The sequence below is a fragment of the Colletotrichum spaethianum genome (genome assembly GCF_022836535.1).
Source record: "Colletotrichum spaethianum MAFF 239500 DNA, contig03, whole genome shotgun sequence".
Taxonomy (NCBI): Eukaryota; Fungi; Ascomycota; class Sordariomycetes; order Glomerellales; family Glomerellaceae; genus Colletotrichum; species Colletotrichum spaethianum.
Genome location: NW_026054773.1, coordinates 1,258,155 through 1,275,996, shown reverse-complemented (window position 1 = coordinate 1,275,996; position 17,842 = coordinate 1,258,155). Strand labels below are relative to the sequence as shown.

General features: G+C 51.3%; 5 protein-coding genes and 1 non-coding gene across 6 annotated transcripts; 2 read left to right on the top strand and 4 right to left on the bottom strand.

Moving 5' to 3' along the window:
• Positions 1 to 530: 530 nt before the first annotated feature.
• ColSpa_01842 (efflux pump roqT) lies at positions 531 to 3,218 on the bottom strand (the record flags this gene model as incomplete). The annotated part of the gene is made up of 4 exons (XM_049268054.1): positions 531 to 1,568; positions 1,621 to 1,678; positions 1,754 to 2,082; positions 2,139 to 3,218. The coding sequence occupies 4 exons, from the start codon at positions 3,216 to 3,218 to the stop codon at positions 531 to 533; spliced, it is 2,505 nt and encodes an 834-aa protein (XP_049124011.1).
• Positions 3,219 to 4,215: 997 nt separating this feature from the next.
• ColSpa_01841 (putative thioesterase atnL) lies at positions 4,216 to 5,268 on the bottom strand (the record flags this gene model as incomplete). The annotated part of the gene is made up of 1 exon (XM_049268053.1): positions 4,216 to 5,268. One exon carries the CDS (start codon positions 5,266 to 5,268, stop codon positions 4,216 to 4,218), a length of 1,053 nt encoding a protein of 350 aa, XP_049124010.1.
• Positions 5,269 to 7,303: 2,035 nt separating this feature from the next.
• On the bottom strand, positions 7,304 to 8,401 carry ColSpa_01840 (elongation of fatty acids protein 2; the record flags this gene model as incomplete). The annotated part of the gene is made up of 3 exons (XM_049268052.1): positions 7,304 to 7,578; positions 7,641 to 7,923; positions 7,976 to 8,401. The coding sequence occupies 3 exons, from the start codon at positions 8,399 to 8,401 to the stop codon at positions 7,304 to 7,306; spliced, it is 984 nt and encodes a 327-aa protein (XP_049124009.1).
• Positions 8,402 to 9,940: 1,539 nt separating this feature from the next.
• Positions 9,941 to 11,514, top strand: ColSpa_01839 (cytochrome P450 monooxygenase fum15; the record flags this gene model as incomplete). Its single annotated transcript, XM_049268051.1, is given in 2 exon segments — positions 9,941 to 11,174; positions 11,192 to 11,514. 2 exon segments carry the CDS (start codon positions 9,941 to 9,943, stop codon positions 11,512 to 11,514), a joined length of 1,557 nt encoding a protein of 518 aa, XP_049124008.1.
• A 1,830-nt stretch (positions 11,515 to 13,344) lies between these two features.
• ColSpa_tRNA_053 lies at positions 13,345 to 13,428 on the bottom strand. Its single transcript is given in 2 exon segments — positions 13,345 to 13,379; positions 13,392 to 13,428. It is a non-coding gene; the product is annotated as a tRNA-Asp (tRNA).
• Positions 13,429 to 17,363: 3,935 nt separating this feature from the next.
• ColSpa_01838 (uncharacterized protein) lies at positions 17,364 to 17,639 on the top strand (the record flags this gene model as incomplete). The annotated part of the gene is made up of 1 exon (XM_049268050.1): positions 17,364 to 17,639. The coding sequence occupies one exon, from the start codon at positions 17,364 to 17,366 to the stop codon at positions 17,637 to 17,639; it is 276 nt and encodes a 91-aa protein (XP_049124007.1).
• Positions 17,640 to 17,842: the final 203 nt, after the last annotated feature.

The window sequence follows — 17,842 nt, the reverse complement described above, 5'->3', positions numbered from 1 at the left end:
CCCCAAGCTTCCAAGACCTCATTCTCACATTGCACCAAGCGATTTGCGGGGATATTGCATGTGAGGGATTCTCATCCCTGACCATTTGCTTAGCCCTTGGCGAATCATACCGCAAGACATTTGACTGGACAAGTTTCGAGCATTAGCTGCGCCTCCTGAAATAACCTTACAAGGCAAATCGAGGTCCAGCTGTTCTGCATGCTGTTCCTGCAAGTCTCCATTTTCAATAAGCACTGGGGCGCTAATTGAGTGGCCTGCTGGAAACGCCGGCTTGCTTCCTCCACCGCCCCAAACATACAATCGAAACAGGGGTGGTGGCTTCGCTGCCTTACCTGGAGTTGCGATCGTTATCGGATCTTTAATTTCGCCTTGGTTAAGCGAATCAGCCTGCATGTATGTTCAGGCTAGCGAATATGGCAAGCGGATGGGGAATGGCTCAGAAGCCTAACGGATAAGCCTCAAATCATGAATGGTCTTCTCCATCAACCGAAAAGGTCCGTCGGTCTTTGTTCAATTCATTGCTTTACTATTTACACAGCTTTCTTTCCCTTAACTGACTTCCATTCCATGAAGCAAGCCGCAATAGCCGATATGCCAGCCAGGGGAACCGCTGCCGTGAACGCTACCCGGAGAGCCTCGTCATACACGGTAAGCAGCGTTGGAAGCGCGCTGGCTGGGACCGTAGTACGGAAAGTTGTCGCTCCAACCTCGAGAACCGCACGAATGTCGACGCCCGGAACCATGTTTTGCGCCGAAGCCTGCAAGAGATGATTCTGGAACAGAGTGTTTCCGACGGAGATGAAGATGGCACCTCCCAAAGACTGCGATGCCACAACGGCCGCGGTTCCGATGGAGATCTCGTCAGGGGGGAGGATGGCTTGGACGGCAGTGAAGCCTTGCTGAATCGACATGCCAAAACCCGCCGATACGAGAATCTCGAATCCAATCCACTGCGCCGTCGAGGTATCCTGTGACAGTAGCCGGAAGACACCACACCCAGCTGTTGCAATCATGCCTCCAACCACAGCCGGCGGCACAAAGTAGCCGACAACGGAGACGAAGATGCCCGAGAGAAGGGAGAAGAACGCGTTCGTGGCAACGTACGGGATCATGTCTATACCCGACGAGATGGCGGTCTCACCTTTGATGGCCTGAAACCAAATTGGCAGGAAGTAGGAGTGTATCAGCAACGCCCCGTACGTGGTGAACGCGGCGACGCATGATGCGGCTACTGTTCTCTGCTTTATGATGGCCGGCGGTATCAAGGCACCATCCTGCTTCCACCACTGCCACGCTGCGAAAACCGCTGCCGTCGCGCCGGCACCGGAAAGGAGCCCGATGACCCTGGCGCTCGACCAAGCCTCGCCCTGCGTGGTGAACTCGAGCGCCAGGAATAGCATGACGCAGGCGCCTAGCAGAAATATATTGCCAACAAGGTCGAGATCTAGGAACCTGTCGAAGAAGCTCTGCTCGTGGCGCGATTGCCGCTTAGGGTGGAAGAACAACAGAAAAACTGCGATGGTGACAGCTCCAATTGGAAGATTCATGTAAAAACACCATCGCCATGTCTGATGAAGAGTCAGACCAGGAACCCATGACGATATTTTGGTTACTACTCACGACTAAATCTGTAAAGACACCTCCAAGTAGAGGACCGACCGTGGCTCCGAAGCCAAACCTGAAGAACATGTGTGTCAACAAGTGCTAAAATGACCTTTTTTTTTGTTTTTGTTTTGTTTTGCAAAACACTTACATTAGACCGACGATAGCGGTATAGATTGGACGCAGCCGCAAGGGTACCGCTGTCGCCACAACGACGAAGCTGCCAGTCAGAATGCCAGCGCTTCCAAATCCAGCTACGGCGCGGCCTACAATGAGTGTGACTGAATTTGGGGCAATGCCGCAGATGAGCGATCCAACGAGGAACATGAACATGGCCAACATGTACGACCACTTGACAGAGAAGAGCATAAAGACTCTGCCAAAGACGGGTTGGAAAGCGCAGGCTGTGAGCAGATAAGCTGAGCCATACCAGCCAATATCCGCCGTTGACTGGAATTCGGATGTGATATAGGGAATGGCCTGTACTCGTTAGTTTCCCGTCCTCTGCTTATATCAGAATTTGTGGACGCGCTTACAGTCGTAAGAATAGTCCGGTCAACTGATATCAAGAAGACCACAAGACAGATGCCTAGCAGGAGGAACGCGAGCGGCCAACCCTCTATCCATTCTACTTTCTCATCTGCCGTTTGAGCCAACTCGGAATCTCGTTTCTCTGTCCTTTGCTTCTCTAGGTGCAGTACCTGCCGCCGGTAATCCGAGCCGTCATCCTCCTCATCAATGTCTGGTTCAAACGGCCTCGTAAAGCGGCTGATTCGCACGCCGGCCTTCCCCGGGTGTCTCTGCTCCGTGACAGGAGTGATACGCTGTTCTGTGTTTGGCGGTGCTCCTGTGGACAAAGAGCCTTTGAGCGACGGGTTGCTCGCGAGATGCCGCAATGGCGTGGCGAAAATGGATGATATGATGGACGCGGTCTCGGAATGTGGCTCCGAGAATGCGCCTTTTTCCACTGCGCTGTGGAACGTTTGCACATCTGACACGGTTCGAGAGGGAACTTTTTTAACAGATAGGGGGAAGGCGCGCTGGGTGCCCGAAGGCGAGACTGGACTCGTGCGCGGGAACAGGGACAGAGAGGCTGGGCGTTGTTGATAGAAGTTGCGCTGAGATTCTGTAGGCGATTGTGGACCGTGGCCTGGTGTGACTGAGGACCTGATGGATCCGCGGCGGTGGTGGCCGCAGTGAGAGCAGCGGGAGGTTGCAGAAGAGGCCCTGCTCCTCTGCTGGGGGGTTCCATCTGTCACTAGCTCCTTACACTGTAATTCTTTGCACTCGGCAGCTGCATCTTCCGCGGCATACTGTCTTGAGAGTTGGGCCTTTTCTTCCCAGGCTTCGGTCAGCGATGCCGGGAGAATGCCGTCCCCATCATCGTCGTCTTCCTCAGAATAGGACGAGGAGTGGTTTTTGTCGTCAGGATCTGGCGAAGCGGCCGTCCTCTCGTCCGAGTCGGAGTTGAAAATTGAGATCCGAGATCTTTCTTCGCCGAGAAAGTCGGATGATGCCCTGTCTTCGAGGGACGGTCGTTGCGGAGTCTCTCCGATCCTGTGTGTGGTGGTCTCGCTGCCGCTTTCTGGCTTCTCGGACTTCTTATTGTCTGCCATGCCAGGCCAGAAGTCAAAGCATTTGACTTCTGTGGGTATATTTGGATCTCAAGAGGCTGAAAATGTCTGTGTGTCAATGGGGAAATGACAGGCCGGGCTAAAGGTGCGGTTCAACCTGGTAAATAAGTTCGGGATGCCTGGTGGCTTTCCCCTCTAGATTCAAGGAAACAATCCGAAACACCCAGATCACCTTTCACCCATTGCTATATCTAATGGTTTCAAGCAATTCACCGGCGTTAAGTCAACGTGGCGTCCGAAGTCGACTCCAGCCTAAAAAACGGTGTCATCATTCAAGCAGCGAAGCAGTCTTACTCCGTCCCACGCGATCGTCGTCCAAGGACTTCTTACGTCTTACAAGACTGAATGCCAGATCTAAAACCACCGGGGCCGACTAGGTGGAAGACGGCGTTGGTCTCTATCGCAAGGACTAAAAAGAGTAAGGGTCTGTTGATTGGCTGTAAATGAGAGACAGAGGGCGACATGGCCAGCCGGGCGTCATTGCGCCGACTAGAAGCATGCTTGCTAGTCCTAACAAGGAGTAAAGCCGCCGGTTCGGGCTTGGCCGAGCAGCTGTCAGCTGCGGGGATGTGGAGTTGATGTCATTGAGCTGAACCTGGTATCTGAGAACGGGACAAAGAGACAAAGGACGATAAAGGCATGCGCTAGGGAATGGTGAGGGGAGGTATGGCGGGAACGAGTGTCGCCCAGGACCGGCGCCAGGTCCGCGGAACGGGGGTTCGGTCTGTGGGAGAGTTGGGGTGAGACTCCAAGACCGATTGCTCGGTATCTTAGGTGGGGGGTTTAGAGACATTGCACCACGAAGGATATGAGACATGTATTGTTCACATTGGGGGTAACTGTCACTGGGGACATTAGGGATGTGAGACAAGTGAAAATTTACTAACTGCTTGGGTGTTCTTAATTAATCGATTTAGACTTGACCAAACTCTCGGCTAAAGATGTCCCGACCAGAACATTGCTGAGGACAAAATCTACTCTACAAATACCATTTCCTCTTTAGGCCAACCAGTTGTAGTAGTGTGAGAACCACGCCGGCGACTCCTGTCCCATCCGTGTGTCTGCCGAGCACCTCGCCCTCACCACCGTGGAACTCGGCTTCAAGCGCAAGCTGGTTCTCTTTGGTCAGCATCGACGCAAGCTTCATACCGCACTGGCGATGCTCCTCGAAGTCCCGTATCTCATTGTCGGTCTCTTCGTCCGATTCAACAGACGGAGCGTCGTCATTGGGCACAAGACAGGCCATGCGGAGCATGTCCGCCGGAGATGCGGTCTTGCGGCCCGACTTAAACACGCAACGGCTCAGGGCCGTCGCGTATAAATCTCTTTCCGCGTTGAACGACTTGGAGCCTCCTCGCAGCCCCTGGTCAGGATACAGGCTGCTCGTGCCCGGGTTGCCGGCGCCCTTGCGAACGAAGTGCGTGGCGATGTAAAACCACTTGTCGTCCCAGGACAGAATGCGGGTCCACATGTCGAAGGAGCTTCCTGGGTGGATCTCGCGACGGAAAGAACACGAAACCGCACCCAGTGCAAGGCCGAAGAGGGGAGCGCCGGCTCCGGTGTAGGCTCCTGAACCACCGCGCATGTGCTCTATGGCTGGGGCGAAGAGGGTTGACATGAGGTGGGCGCGGGCGATGTCTGCATCAGCGAAGTAGGATGAGTTTGTCTTGTGGAGGTTAAAATCCATTTCTGCAAGGTCGGCTGAGGAGGAAGTGATCATAGGTTGGAAAACCATTGAGGGACGAGGCCGTACTTGTGGCCGGAGGGTCCTGATTGTGAAGCGGAAGGCATTGAGGACGCGGAGGTGCCAGATGAAGGGGAAGGACTTGCGGTTGAGAGCGCTGAAGAAAATGAGAATAAGAATGAAGATTGGGTATGGCCTGAGCAGAGTAGCGAAGTTTGCAGGATCTAGATATGATGTGTGGGAGGCGAACGAGAGGCCATGGGTTGTTTCGTGGTTTGTCCCAAATTTGGGGGATCCAGTTGGGGTGACGGTCCCGTTCAAGCTGCTAAACCAGAGTACATCCGACATGGTCTTGGGAGGAGCTGAATAAGATAGGAGATTGCAGAGTGAGTGCTCAACGTGAGTTGCTCGCCTCGTTTGCCTCAAACCGTGAAGATATACGTCTGGGCACCGCGTCAACAGTGATGTCCTCTCGAAAAACACCAACCCCTGAGCTGCATAAAACCACTCACCATCGGCAACTACTGGGCGATCCTGTCTTAATTCAGGTAGTATCACGATGAAGATGAAGCATTTGTGACGACATTGACTATACGAAAAGGCCTTTGGCGTTCTTACCTGATGATATACTGCGAACGTAGATACCGGCTCGTTGACCTCCGTGCAGTAGCCCAACACCACAGACTCCAGAGGATGGGTGATCGACGCTGTGGTAATTTCGGATTATTGATTATTCTCCATCCACGATCCGATTCGAACCCCTTCAGCCTGAGGGCGTCTGAGCCTAAGCGTCGGTCAACTTGGCGTACGACATGGCTTATCTCTCACGCTACGTCATAAGCTTCAGTCTTGTATTCCAGCTGCAAACTAGAGCGTCTACTTCATGCCGTTCTTCTGGGAGTGTTCAGGAGCCAGCATCAGCTGGGACATATCCATTGGGGCTTCTAGAGCTATGTCTGGTCTCCGTTTGAAGGACTTGTTGCGTCGAAGAGTAATGACCTGTTCGGCTATTTTGGAGCCGATGAGGAACATGTCTCATGCCAAAGAGGCCCTAAAGAATCTCGCCTGCAAACTGCTGATGCCGCTAAACGGTGAATGTTAAAGTACCAGTCTAGAGGCGCAGATCTATTCGACAAAGCAGGATCGTGGTGATCTCGCAGGTCCATCCGGGCACTTGCAGTCAGGTCTCCGGAAGGAGGCAGCAGTTTACAGGGTATCTTATTGACTGCATCGGATGTACGTCTCCCAAGAAAGATAAGTGGTCTAGCTCCGCGGCGGAAAACGCACTTTCCGCCGATAAGAACAGGGCGGAGAGGGCTGATCCGAATGCCACTGGTGTCACGAAAACGTCGCCGTCGCCAACGTCTCGGAACTCGCGTCGCGCATTTGCAATAGAGTCTCGATCGACTCCTTTTAGTTTATGAAGTTCAAGGAATTTAGCTAGCGAATAAAGGAACAGGCTTGTCCTCGATCCGTTTCCTTAGGTGCTGTTGATCCTCGCGCGAACCACCCGTTGCCGGAGCATAGTCCGGCGCCTTATCGAGAAAAACTAGTTCCAGCGTGCCAAGTGTGGGCTTGTGTACACCGTCGAGGGGAAACATCGCCCATTTTGGCATGTGATCGCTTATGCTGTCTCGGATAATGCCCAGCAACAAGTGCTTGTAGACGATGGAGATTGGCAGCTGTTCTCGGTTCCAGGACCATGGATTTATTGCAAAGACATTTTGCAGCGCCAAAATAGAACGGTAACCCGATCGGCAACGTCTTTGGTTACCCGAGATAGAACCATTCACGCCATAGAAACTTGATGGAGCTTCGCAAGACATGAACATGGAGAAGCTGGGAAAGGCGCTGAGCGAGAAAAGGGAGGAAAGAGAAAATCCCCCAAAATACCCCAGTTAGCAAGGTCCGTCAACTATAGCACTAGTACCATCTGGGCTAGCGCGATCTTACTGCGATATCCCGTGCGTTTCCCGTCCCTCCTCCAATCGGGAATGCGGTGCTAGGATGCGGCTCCACTGAGACCCGTAACGCTAATTCTGTCGACCAGCCTCACTCTCTGTAAGACTTCGGATGACTTCCCCCTCACTTCCAGGCATGGCATTTCATTTTAGCATCAATATCTGAGTTTAACTTAATTGATTAGATGTCTCTTCTTCTACGCGTGTACTTGCTTTCTAATCTGAAAGTAACTGTGCCTCAGTTTCGGCCCAAAGTCGTCCGCATTAAACCCCATTGCTCCTTTGGCTCAATGCCGCTCGCCGAATGCCACCAACGTCACCAACCGCCTGTAAAGATCTCCAAAGCTAGGTTCACTAGACCATGATGGCCTGCATCGCTTTAATGGCTGGTTTGTGATTTCGTCCCTTCACAGAGTGTCCCTTCACGTCTCAAGCTCAGCCGTGACGCCATTAGCTGCCGCTGCCGCAAGAGAGCTCTTCTCGCTGGAGACAGCTAGCTTGGACTTCTGCGCAGCCCTACGGCCCGCCTTCTTGTAAGTGGAGATGTAGAACATGATGAAGAGGACCAGGTACGACGTCAGGATGGCGCCGCCAGTCACTGCGGCAAAAAACTCGCCGCCACATCGGCCAACGTGGGGTAGGATCTCCTTGAAGTAGGTGTCCGCGAAGACATCGTAAAAGCCAAAGTAGACGAAGCCTGGGCGCGAATGAAAGTTAGTCCCGGTATCCATTCCATACTTTGAAAGAAGTCCAACGTACCAAGATCAAGCACAAACTGAGCGATCTGCAAACGGGTAATCCACTGCTTCCACCACACCTTGATACCCCGCGCGGTCTGGAAGTAGTACCAGTACATCACAACATGGACGGTCAAGTTGAGCGTGATGGGTACCCAGGAGAGAGGAGTGCCTCCAATCAGCTGAGAGAAGCAGAGAAGCGCCGTCGCGGGATGGTGGTAGCAGTGCAAAAAGGTGAGAGGCTTCTTCTTGACCATCAGGAAGACGGTATCGATGAGCTCGTAATATTTGGTAAGATAGTTGATCTATTCATCGTTGTAAGCTCTTGTTTTCTTAAACCTCAACTTGTTTACTCACGTAGTACAGAAGAACGAGCGGCTGCGTCCAGCCGGAGGCCCCGCAGATGTTCTCGTAAAGGCCGCCGCGCCACAGGCTCGGGACAAGCTGCTCGATAAACAGCACCAGCAAGGCACCACTCAGCAAAGAAAGGAAGAGGTTGTGTATCTTGAAAAGCGTGTTCAGCTCCATTGGCTTCCGGTTGCGCATCACCTCACGGCCACCAAAGATGACCACCAGGTACAACACCACCATGGCCATGGCTCCGCTGAAAGTTGAGAACGGTGTGCGGCCTTGAACGAACTCGAAGTCCTTGGCTGGGTATCCCATGACTGAGGTGAATATTTTGTCGAAGGTCTTCCATGGTGACAACGCCGATGCGGGGGTTTCTCTCCCCACAGTCAAGGGGGAGTTGGTGTTGTTGGAAGTGAAGTTGTCGTAGAACATCTCTGAGGTGCGAAGTGTGTGCGGAGGAAAGACTTTGTCAGAAAGGGCAGATGATTGATGCAGATGCTGATGTGGATTGATGCAGATTAAAGGTACCAGGATTTTACGAAGGGTCAGGCTCATTATATGCTCCAAGCTGAAGCATCTCGATGCCTGTTTCAGAGCGCAACTCAATTGCTTACAGTATCGCCCGATGACGGCATCCTTTGCTGCCCAGCAGTTCCTTAGGGCGAACAAGTGAGAGCCGCAACTCTAGTTCAGGATCGTCGCAACAATCAGTCAGTTCTTGCGGCTTTCGAACGACTGTCGTTTCCATCGCTTCTTTTGGAAATTCCATATTCACGAACGTTACCGGTAAGGAGATGTGGGTCGAGCCGGACATCTCATACGATCATGCCTTAGCATACAGAGTACGTAGGTGGACCTCCAACGGCCCCCTCGGGGTTTTACTTACAGACTAACGTCCCACGGACATCTCTTTAAGCGAGCGACAATCCTTTCTCTTCCTTCCCGCAACGTTTGTTGTACGGCCCTCAGGGCTCAACAGCTGTCGATGGATCGGCGGCGCCGGTTCTTCCGATATCTGTGCGCCGGGAAAATAACGCCGTTTGCCAGGCGAGGCTGCGCTAGCAACAATCGGTACCGACAGCCGAATGCCATGCCTCATTGTGCAATCATCTATCTTATCCCTATCAGCTATACCAAAAAGTATCTTCGTTGAAAGCGAAAGCCGTTTCACCCACTAACCACCAAGTCAATCGTGATGTAAGTCATCAAAGCCGAGTCAAGACGTCACTCCAGAGCAAAGGCTGAGCATGGAGGTTTCCAGTGTCCGTATGTCTCCTTACGGAAGTGTTGTTTCCGAAATCGACCTCCGGACAGCACGCCCAGAGACGGTGTGCGACCTAGTATCTAGCTTACCGTTTTTGTGAGATTGGCTGCTTTCATTCCGAGTGGATCTCGATTATATTCATCTCGTCTCCTAAGACGTACCCTTGGAAACGCTTCCAGCGAAGACATGGCATCAACATTCCCGAGCGGGATATGTCACTTCCTGCTTGGCAGTCAGATCTAACGTAGAGATCTACACCACGGACTCATCTTCGTCGATCTCCTGAATCAGGCCGCCGAAATGGTTTTTGTCATCGAGTCTCGAGGGGCTCTTTAGGGTCATTGACTGACATCATCGTGTATGCTCCTTTCTCAAGCAGGGAGCTGCCAGTAATCAGCCGAATCTGAGGATTACGGAAATCTACACTCTTGGATGTATAAAGCTCAAGTCTATTACACCGTCGATCTGAGCCACTCCGAACACCATCGCTGAGCACTCTTCAGAAAGTAACGGCGATCTCCCAGCTTCCTTACAATCACAAGTCTCCTTTCCATATCACAATCTACACACTCTTCCGTCTCATATTCGCTTCTATTTCACGTCTTTTCCCTCATCTCGCTTCTCTCTCAACACCATTACACTTCAAACCTCGATTCGCTTTCACAATGCATAAAATCTCTTTCGGGCCAGTGATGGCTGTAACGACAATGGCATCTTTTTTAACTGCTCGTTTTCTGGACCGCAGCTTACTCCAAACAGTCGGCATCGCCTGGGCAATTGTCGTCCCCCTTTATGTTGTCGTCTGGCAATGCTACATTTTCCCCTTCTATGTCTCTGAGATGCGACATGTCCCTACAGTTGCGGGCTTCCCACTATGGGGCCAATTCTTCGACATTATTTCACACGAGGTCGGCGAACCTCAGCGCAAGTGGCACGAACAGTACGGTCCCATCATCCGCTACTTCTTTCCCTTTGGTGCTGAGCGCTTGTCCATCGCCGAAGACGAGGCCCTCAAGCAGATGACGGTCAAGAATCCGTACAACTACCCCAAGCCTGTTCGCGCAAAGCTTTGGATGGTCCGAATTCTTGGTGAAGGCGTCCTCCTTGCCGAGGGACACGAACATGTCCACCAACGCAAAGCCCTCGCCCCTGGCTTCTCTATTCAGTCCATCCGTGCGCTGACGCCCATCTTTTGGGAGAAGTCACTCCTCCTAGCGAACTGCTGGCGGAAAGAGATGCATGCTGATGGTGTGTCGACGAAATCTTTCGAGGCTCTTGACTGGCTCAATCGTACCACGCTTGACATTATCGGCAAGGCCGGCTTTGGCTACGACGTCAACTCCCTTGAGAATCCCGATGCACCCTTGCGCGAGGCTTACCGTCTCTGCTTCTCCTTCGACATCGTCTCCCGCATACTCATCGGGCTTCAAGCTTTCAGCCCCATCTTCAATCACCTGCCCTCCAAGGTCAACCGCGATCTCATGCAGTCACGCTCTATCATACTTAGTAAGGCGACCGAGATTATCAAAGAGAAGCAAGAAGAGGCGGCCAACAACACCGGCGGCAAAGACATCCTTGCCCTCATCGCACGTGACAACAAGAAACTTAAGGAGGCTGGCGAGGCGGGGCTGTCTTTCGAGACAATGCGCGACCAGGTCATGACTTTCCTCGGCGCGGGACACGATACCACCGCTACGGGGGTCGCCTGGACTCTGCATTTGCTCTCCAAGAATCCTGTCGTCCAGTCGCGCCTGCGCGAGGAGATCAAAGACCACATGCCCTTCCTCCTGGACAAGAACACGCGCTTCGACGCGAACCTCATCGCAGCCGCTGACGCTGACAAGCTCCCTTATCTTGACAATGTCTGCCGTGAGGCCCTGCGCTTCATCCCACCCATCCCCATGACGGTGCGGCAATCCGTCAACGATGACATCCTGGGGGGTACAAGGTCCCTGCAGGAACCGTGGTCTACGTCCTTGCCAACGCCATCAACCGACTGCCCATGTACTGGGGCGACAGTGCCGATGAGTTTGACCCGGACCGCTGGGATGATCTGCCGGCGACGGCAACGCCTAATGCGTTCATGACTTTCTTGCAGGGCCCGCGTGGGTGTATCGGACGCAAGTTTGCAGAGACGGAGATGAAGATTTTGTTGTGCTGTTTGTTGAGTATGTATGAGTTCCAGCGAGACTTTGAGACGCTTGATCCCGAAGATTGGAAGATGTGGAGGCTTGTGCTGAGACCTAGGGATGGCGTTACTTTGAGGGTGACCGCCATCTGATAGTCATCGAGAGTGAAAATTGGTTTTCTATCTTGATTTAGACAGAATTGCTACAAAATTAATTCTTACCCTCGAACTATCCCCAGCCAGCAATATTTTTTTGACTACTTTCTTAGCTGGCTATACTCTATGTATTGTAACGTTTTGTAATATGTTTTCTACATCCTTAAGTTCATGCATACAGGACTTTGAGTCTTGGTCGCCGCCGTGAAACCGGAGCAAGCTGGCGTGAACAAGCAGATGTTTCATGTTGAACTGGGTGTTCTCAGAGTGTATTAAGTCAGTTTGCGGACTATAAGTGTTCCTATGTATCTTCCGCTCTTATTCTTCTGTCCAGTGGCTTTTTGTCGGATTAGTAGCCAAAGCTAATACGATGAATGGCCCAAAGACGAGGATCAGGGACAGTAAGAACACGTCGGTGGGTTTCGACTATGAATGGTCCTCAATATGGCTTTCTGATCCTTAAGATTGAACCTTCAATTGTTACCCTATTGATAAACGGTTAGTGAGATCATCATTATTATAGAATGATGACATCTCTATTTTGAAGACTCTTTAAGAGCAACACCTTAGTTGTCAACGGTGTATGTTTTCATTGAGTGTTGTCTAATTACCTTCCGTGAACATTCTGTTTTGCTGTGAAATACGATGACTTGCGACGTAATGTTGACCCCAGATTCCTTTGGAGTATTGCTCTTGATTCCAAATATCCATCTGTCGACAGACGTGAGACATATCGGAGCCTGTGAGATAAGAACAACCACAATTTTAGTCTGTCGTTAAAGTCTCCGGCTACCCGTTTATCAGTCTTGGCTCTTGCTCTGACCAAAACTTAGACATGAAGATCTTAGACGGTTTGGATAAGACCAGCGACAGCACGGGATGCAAAGCAGAGTATTCATGCTTCTGATCTACGAAGGAAACTGCTACGATACGTCCCTGGTTGTCTCGGTGCTTCGGAAACATGATTACACGTGTCAGACTAAAAGTAAGTCAGTGCTGTTTTCGAAATGCATACGTACAGCAAATGCCGTTTTGGGGTGTTCACAAAGCAGACCTCATTGTTGACAAATACCTTACTCATACTAAAGTAATTTCAATGTTTACACCAACAATAAGTGCCTTACGAAAACGTCTAACTACTCTTGATAAGTGGTTGACAACAAGTCCCAAATGGCTCTCTTGGTTCTCAGTGTTACTATCGCTGCTGTTAAACATCGGCATCCGAAGCCCGCCAACTGGCAAACAGAACACCAGTGCCGCGAGCCTGGCCTTCTCTGGAAGCAGAACATCTCATTTTCTTGGTTGACTTGAATGAACAGGGCACTAACAGGATAGGAAGTCTCAGCTGCAGTTGGCCTGAGTCCAGTGTCTTGCCGTTTGCAGCTTGCGGCTCTTTTGACTTACTTCTATCGACACAATATGAGCGTACTCTAGCGATCGATGAGAAGATGTTTACTGATCGTTTCAGTCCTAGAAATCAGAACATTGAGAGTACCAGTAGATTGATTGTGGAAGGCTACTTTGGGTCTCTTGGCAACTCTCAACCGAATCATCAAAACACGACTAACGTCATGCGATTGTGTGATAATAGCAACAGAGTCCTGCTTCCACGCTCTGCATGTTCCATTATTCCAATTGAGGCAACTGCCGGCTCGTTGTTAATTACCGGGTCTGGCAGGCTCCCAACGACCCACTCAACGCCGGGATCCGCACCCAGGCGGAGATATGGTAAACATCCAGACCAGGGCACAACTGAGACTCCGCAGCTCACCCACAACTTTAGAAAATCAACAAAAAAGCTCCGAGCCATTGAATGGCTACTGTTAACTCCTCGACGGGGAATTGAACCCCGGTCCCCTGCGAATCGTGTTTAATGACAAGCAGATATCCTCACCACTAGACTATCGGGGAATTGGTGGATGTGTGCATCCAGTGATAGTTGGTTGTGAGACGTGACCGCAAATGCTACCATATACTAAACGTGCCTCTTTTCTTACCACCAATAGCTTGCCTATGAATTCGAAAATCTCAAGACGTGGTTCAAGAAACTTTCGATCTTCATTTATCAGAGTGAGTGCCTTGGGGGAAAGACATCAATACACAAGCGGCGATGTTAGAATCTGTCGATTAGCAACAACACAACAACTTTTGACACACAATAACATAATTCCGCTTCTTTATCTTTTTAGAAGTTGAAGTTTCCGCTTTTTAGCAAGAGTTTTGACTTTGAATTTCGTTTCCATCAACTGTTTTGGGATAAGCTTGCTCTGGAGCCAGACAAGTTGTGACTTTTGTGTTAAACACGGTGTGGTATTGCAGACTAGCAGAGAAATACCAACGCCCCGAAGCTCAGTCTCTCCTACACTGTACCAGCTCATGAGCTCCCCTCCCTCTTATTCACAGTAACCGGGTTACAATTCGCTATCCCAACACATTTCAACAATCCATCAAGGCTAACATCAGGGCTGACAATCGGCGCGACATTGATCAGTGAGCCGTCTCCGCTAGATCCCGTCTGCTGCGGCGGTGCCTGTTGTTGCTGGCCCGATGGGGTCGGGCTTTGATTACCATTGTTCACCGTGACTGGGTTGCAGGCGGCAACACCCACGCATTCAGCCAAAGGACTGAGCACGTCGATCTTGGGATTGACTTCAGGTAAAATATTGATGAGGCGTGGAGAGATTGGTAGGGCGGACGCCGGTGCCAAGAAGAGTGTTATGAATTCAAGACGCATCTTAAGATTGTATAAAAAACAAGACTTTGATGGGACAAAATACGAGACACCGGAAGACAGGAGAGACAGATGATGAGATTGAAAGGAAGCCTGCATGCGTGATTTACAATGCGCCTCGTAGGGATCATTTTTAGAATTGAGTATCCGACTTATAAGTGTCAACCCTAGCTTGTCGGCCTCCTATACCATAGTAGTCCCAGAATGGAGCGACATGACGCAACACGGTAAGAAGCGCCGTCTTGGAGCACAACAACAAAGCAGCCACATCTTTCGGATCTTCGTCATGTGTAATAACGGCCGTTCCAAGTAAATCCTTTGGCCCCCCGACTTGCTCCGAGACCCAGCTGCACATGAAAGCCGATGAAGCGGCTTTACGCCTCGCTGTCATCACGCCAAGCAACGAAGTAGCCGCAGAGCTAGCGGCTCTTGGAATCTAAGACAGACACCAATCCCAGGAAACCTTTGGCCGCCGAGGTAATGCGGCACCTAGCGTATCCGAGGTCCCAATAGTTGTTGGACGGCGTCGCGTTGTGGCAGATCGTGGCGCCGGTAATTATGCACTAGACTCCCTTCGCTAAAACAGCTCGATTGACCCCCAAACCTCTCGTGAGGAACTTAGCTTTGGAAAGACTTTCAGGTCGTTTTCTGACCCTTTTTGTTTTTCTCGGAGTCAACTCCGTCCCCTTAATAGTGTTGCCATAGTTGTGCGGAAAGGGAAGTCTTGCAAGGAACTTGGGAGAGATTAACTCTCCACCAAGTCCAACTGACTTAAATTGTTATGACCTGATGGCGACCTTGCAGTGGCTGCAGGTGATCATTCTTTCTGTAACTTGGTCCCCGGAGTGTTTTTGAGGCAAACCACGAATATAAGTGAGCTCCAGAAAGCCTAAACTCCACATACTTCGGAAGAGAAAACAAAGAAGTCGGACACACCGACGCACATTAGCGGGCATACAAGAACTTCGACTAAGTCGGGTACTTGGGTTATTCTGATATGAGGATGAGACAGCGAAAAGGAATGAATCTGTCGATATAGGAAAGAAATTAGATAAAGGTTCGCATAACTAAAAACAGAGGTTAAATCCTTAGACTATTGCGCGCGATGCCTCACTTCAACTTGAAGACATTGATAATGCCGTCTATGACGCATCAGACAAAGCATATGATCAATACCGCAACAATGCTATTCGTGCTAGAGATTTCACCATCTACAGACACAAGAAACGCCTCGGTAACCAGCGAGCTCTAGCCTACGTGTGTCTGCCTCCAAATGTTAGGAGCACATCTTAACCGCAGTTCTACATCGTCCACAATGCCCGGGCGCGAGCAAAGATACAAGAGATTCGCAGCCGGCGTCATGGAAAGTTTCTTACTCAACTGCGGCACTGTCTACCTGCCTGTTCTACCCTTGCTCGTCTACAACCATTCGTCATGTGCGGCCCAGAGAACACCATGGCGACCTATCGGAGCACCGAGTGTGACAAGCGTATTCATGCGTTAGTGCTCCTCCACTTGGCAAAAAATCTTGAAAATGACCTCACTTCTAGAGGAGATATGGTAGTAACATTGCGACAACATCTGGTTAGTGACCCCACAAATTGAACGAGCAAGGTGGACGTCTGGCTGGTATTGTTCAAAGTCACTCTCGACGACTCACGCAGTTTTCGTGCGCGCAGTCAATCAGCATTTCATCTGCGCCGGAGGTCGATGAAGCTGATGCATGTAGGTACCTCGAAGCGCGTACTCCAAAGCCGTCAAAGGCTTCACTGATGAGCGGGGCTCTATCGCCAGGTTCTGTTGGCTCCTCGGTCTACACTTCGAAGAGCAATGCAAGGCAGTTTTGTGCTTCGACAACGCGTTTGTGGACGTGAGTAGCTACTAAATCGAGAAGATGGAGCCTTGGGAGCCCGAAATTCCTGGCCGAAAGACACTGTGGCTTGCCCGATTGGCTGCTACCCATCTCGCAACCCAGTTCACGTGGTCTCAAAAGCTCATCGACAAGGCCAACCGTGATACCAATGAGCGAGCTCGTTACCTTGCACGATAGCAATCTGCAGCAGGGCGTAGGCATCAAAAAGCCAGCGGTAACGGTGCCTATGAGCAAGCAGGTGCCAATTTCCGTCCACGCCGTTCTGCAGCGCGAGGATCTTTGAGATACCGACGCCGACATATGGCGGTCTGCGAGGTAACAGTCGCCGAAGCCGGGGTCAGGGTTCAAACTCTTCAGTGCTAGTTGAAGGAGGTGTCCTGGGTGTGAGTATTTCCCTTCCCGAACATATTGAGTATCTCGAGGACTGTATGTAGAACCATAACGAGTGTCGAGGTGGCGTATGTGTTGTTTCGGTTCTACTACCAGTATGATGCCATCAAGAACGCCAAACAGGGGCAAAACAGGCTGAAGCTGCATACTGTCTTTGACGACCGGAACTGCAGCGACGTGTATTGGACGGACGGGAGGGGAGATCGCGAAGAGGGTGCCAGGAAGCAAGCCTTAGAAGACTAGAGACAGGCCGCGTGAAGTGTATTAGATGACAAGGCCAATGACCAAGCAACACGCGATGCATCAGACGCCTTGATTCCCTTGCACTGCCACAAGATTCCGTCCGTTATGCAGCAAGATCTCGGCTGGGAGCGAGCTTCTACCCAAACCCATGCCCCTGGAGTATCAAAAGCCAGCTCGCAGGTGACCTGTGGGCGATCTAGAAAGGTCTCGGCCAAACTCTCTCGCTCGGGCTAGAACATGTCGTCAGCACCGGAAGAACCCCCATTCTGAGACAGTACTCTGATGTCAAACCTGCCGAGGGAGAAGTGTAAGGTTGAGGCATTGATAGGTGCGATCAGCCACAGATGCGCTCCACCGACAGGGGTCCCCGAGCACCCTGCCCGCCCGCATAATCCAACTCTGACGTCACCCGCCGCGAGCTCACCTTTGAGTGTGCTCCCTCATCGTCCATAAGAAGGCACTAGCCACCATCGACTTACACGTCTCATCCACACATCGCATCCTCAAGATACCTCAGAAACCCAAAAGTTTTCTGAAAAAACAAATACTAAACAGTTGAAAAAACTTCTCTACCCAAGAACCAAACAACCTTCTACAAAGACCACCATCATGCCTATCGGAAACAACGACCAGAACAGCGGCGTCACTGGCGGAGCCAAGTTCGTCACCTCTGCCCTCGGAAACACCGTTGGAGGAATCACCAAGACCGTCGGTAACGTCACCAACGCCGCGACCACGGGTCTCGGCGACACCATCACGAGCGCCACCGGCTCGGCCGGTCGCCCCGTCGGCGACGGCATCACCAACCTGGGCCAGGGCCTCGGAGGCGCCCTTAACCAGGTCGGCAAGGGCGTCGAGGACGCTGGACAGTGGAAGCGATCCTAAATATGCGTTGGGGATAATGTACAATGAACAACCACGGGAAAGGGACGTGGTAACGAGGCACGACTGGGAATGCCGAGTTCGGAGGTTCTCTATTTGTGTTATTAGCAGCGTTATTGCCAACGGCTCAGAATGAAATGACAACTACAATGATTTGCTCTCATACTAGTTGCTTTAGTTGTGAAATCTGGATTTCCCTACAATGT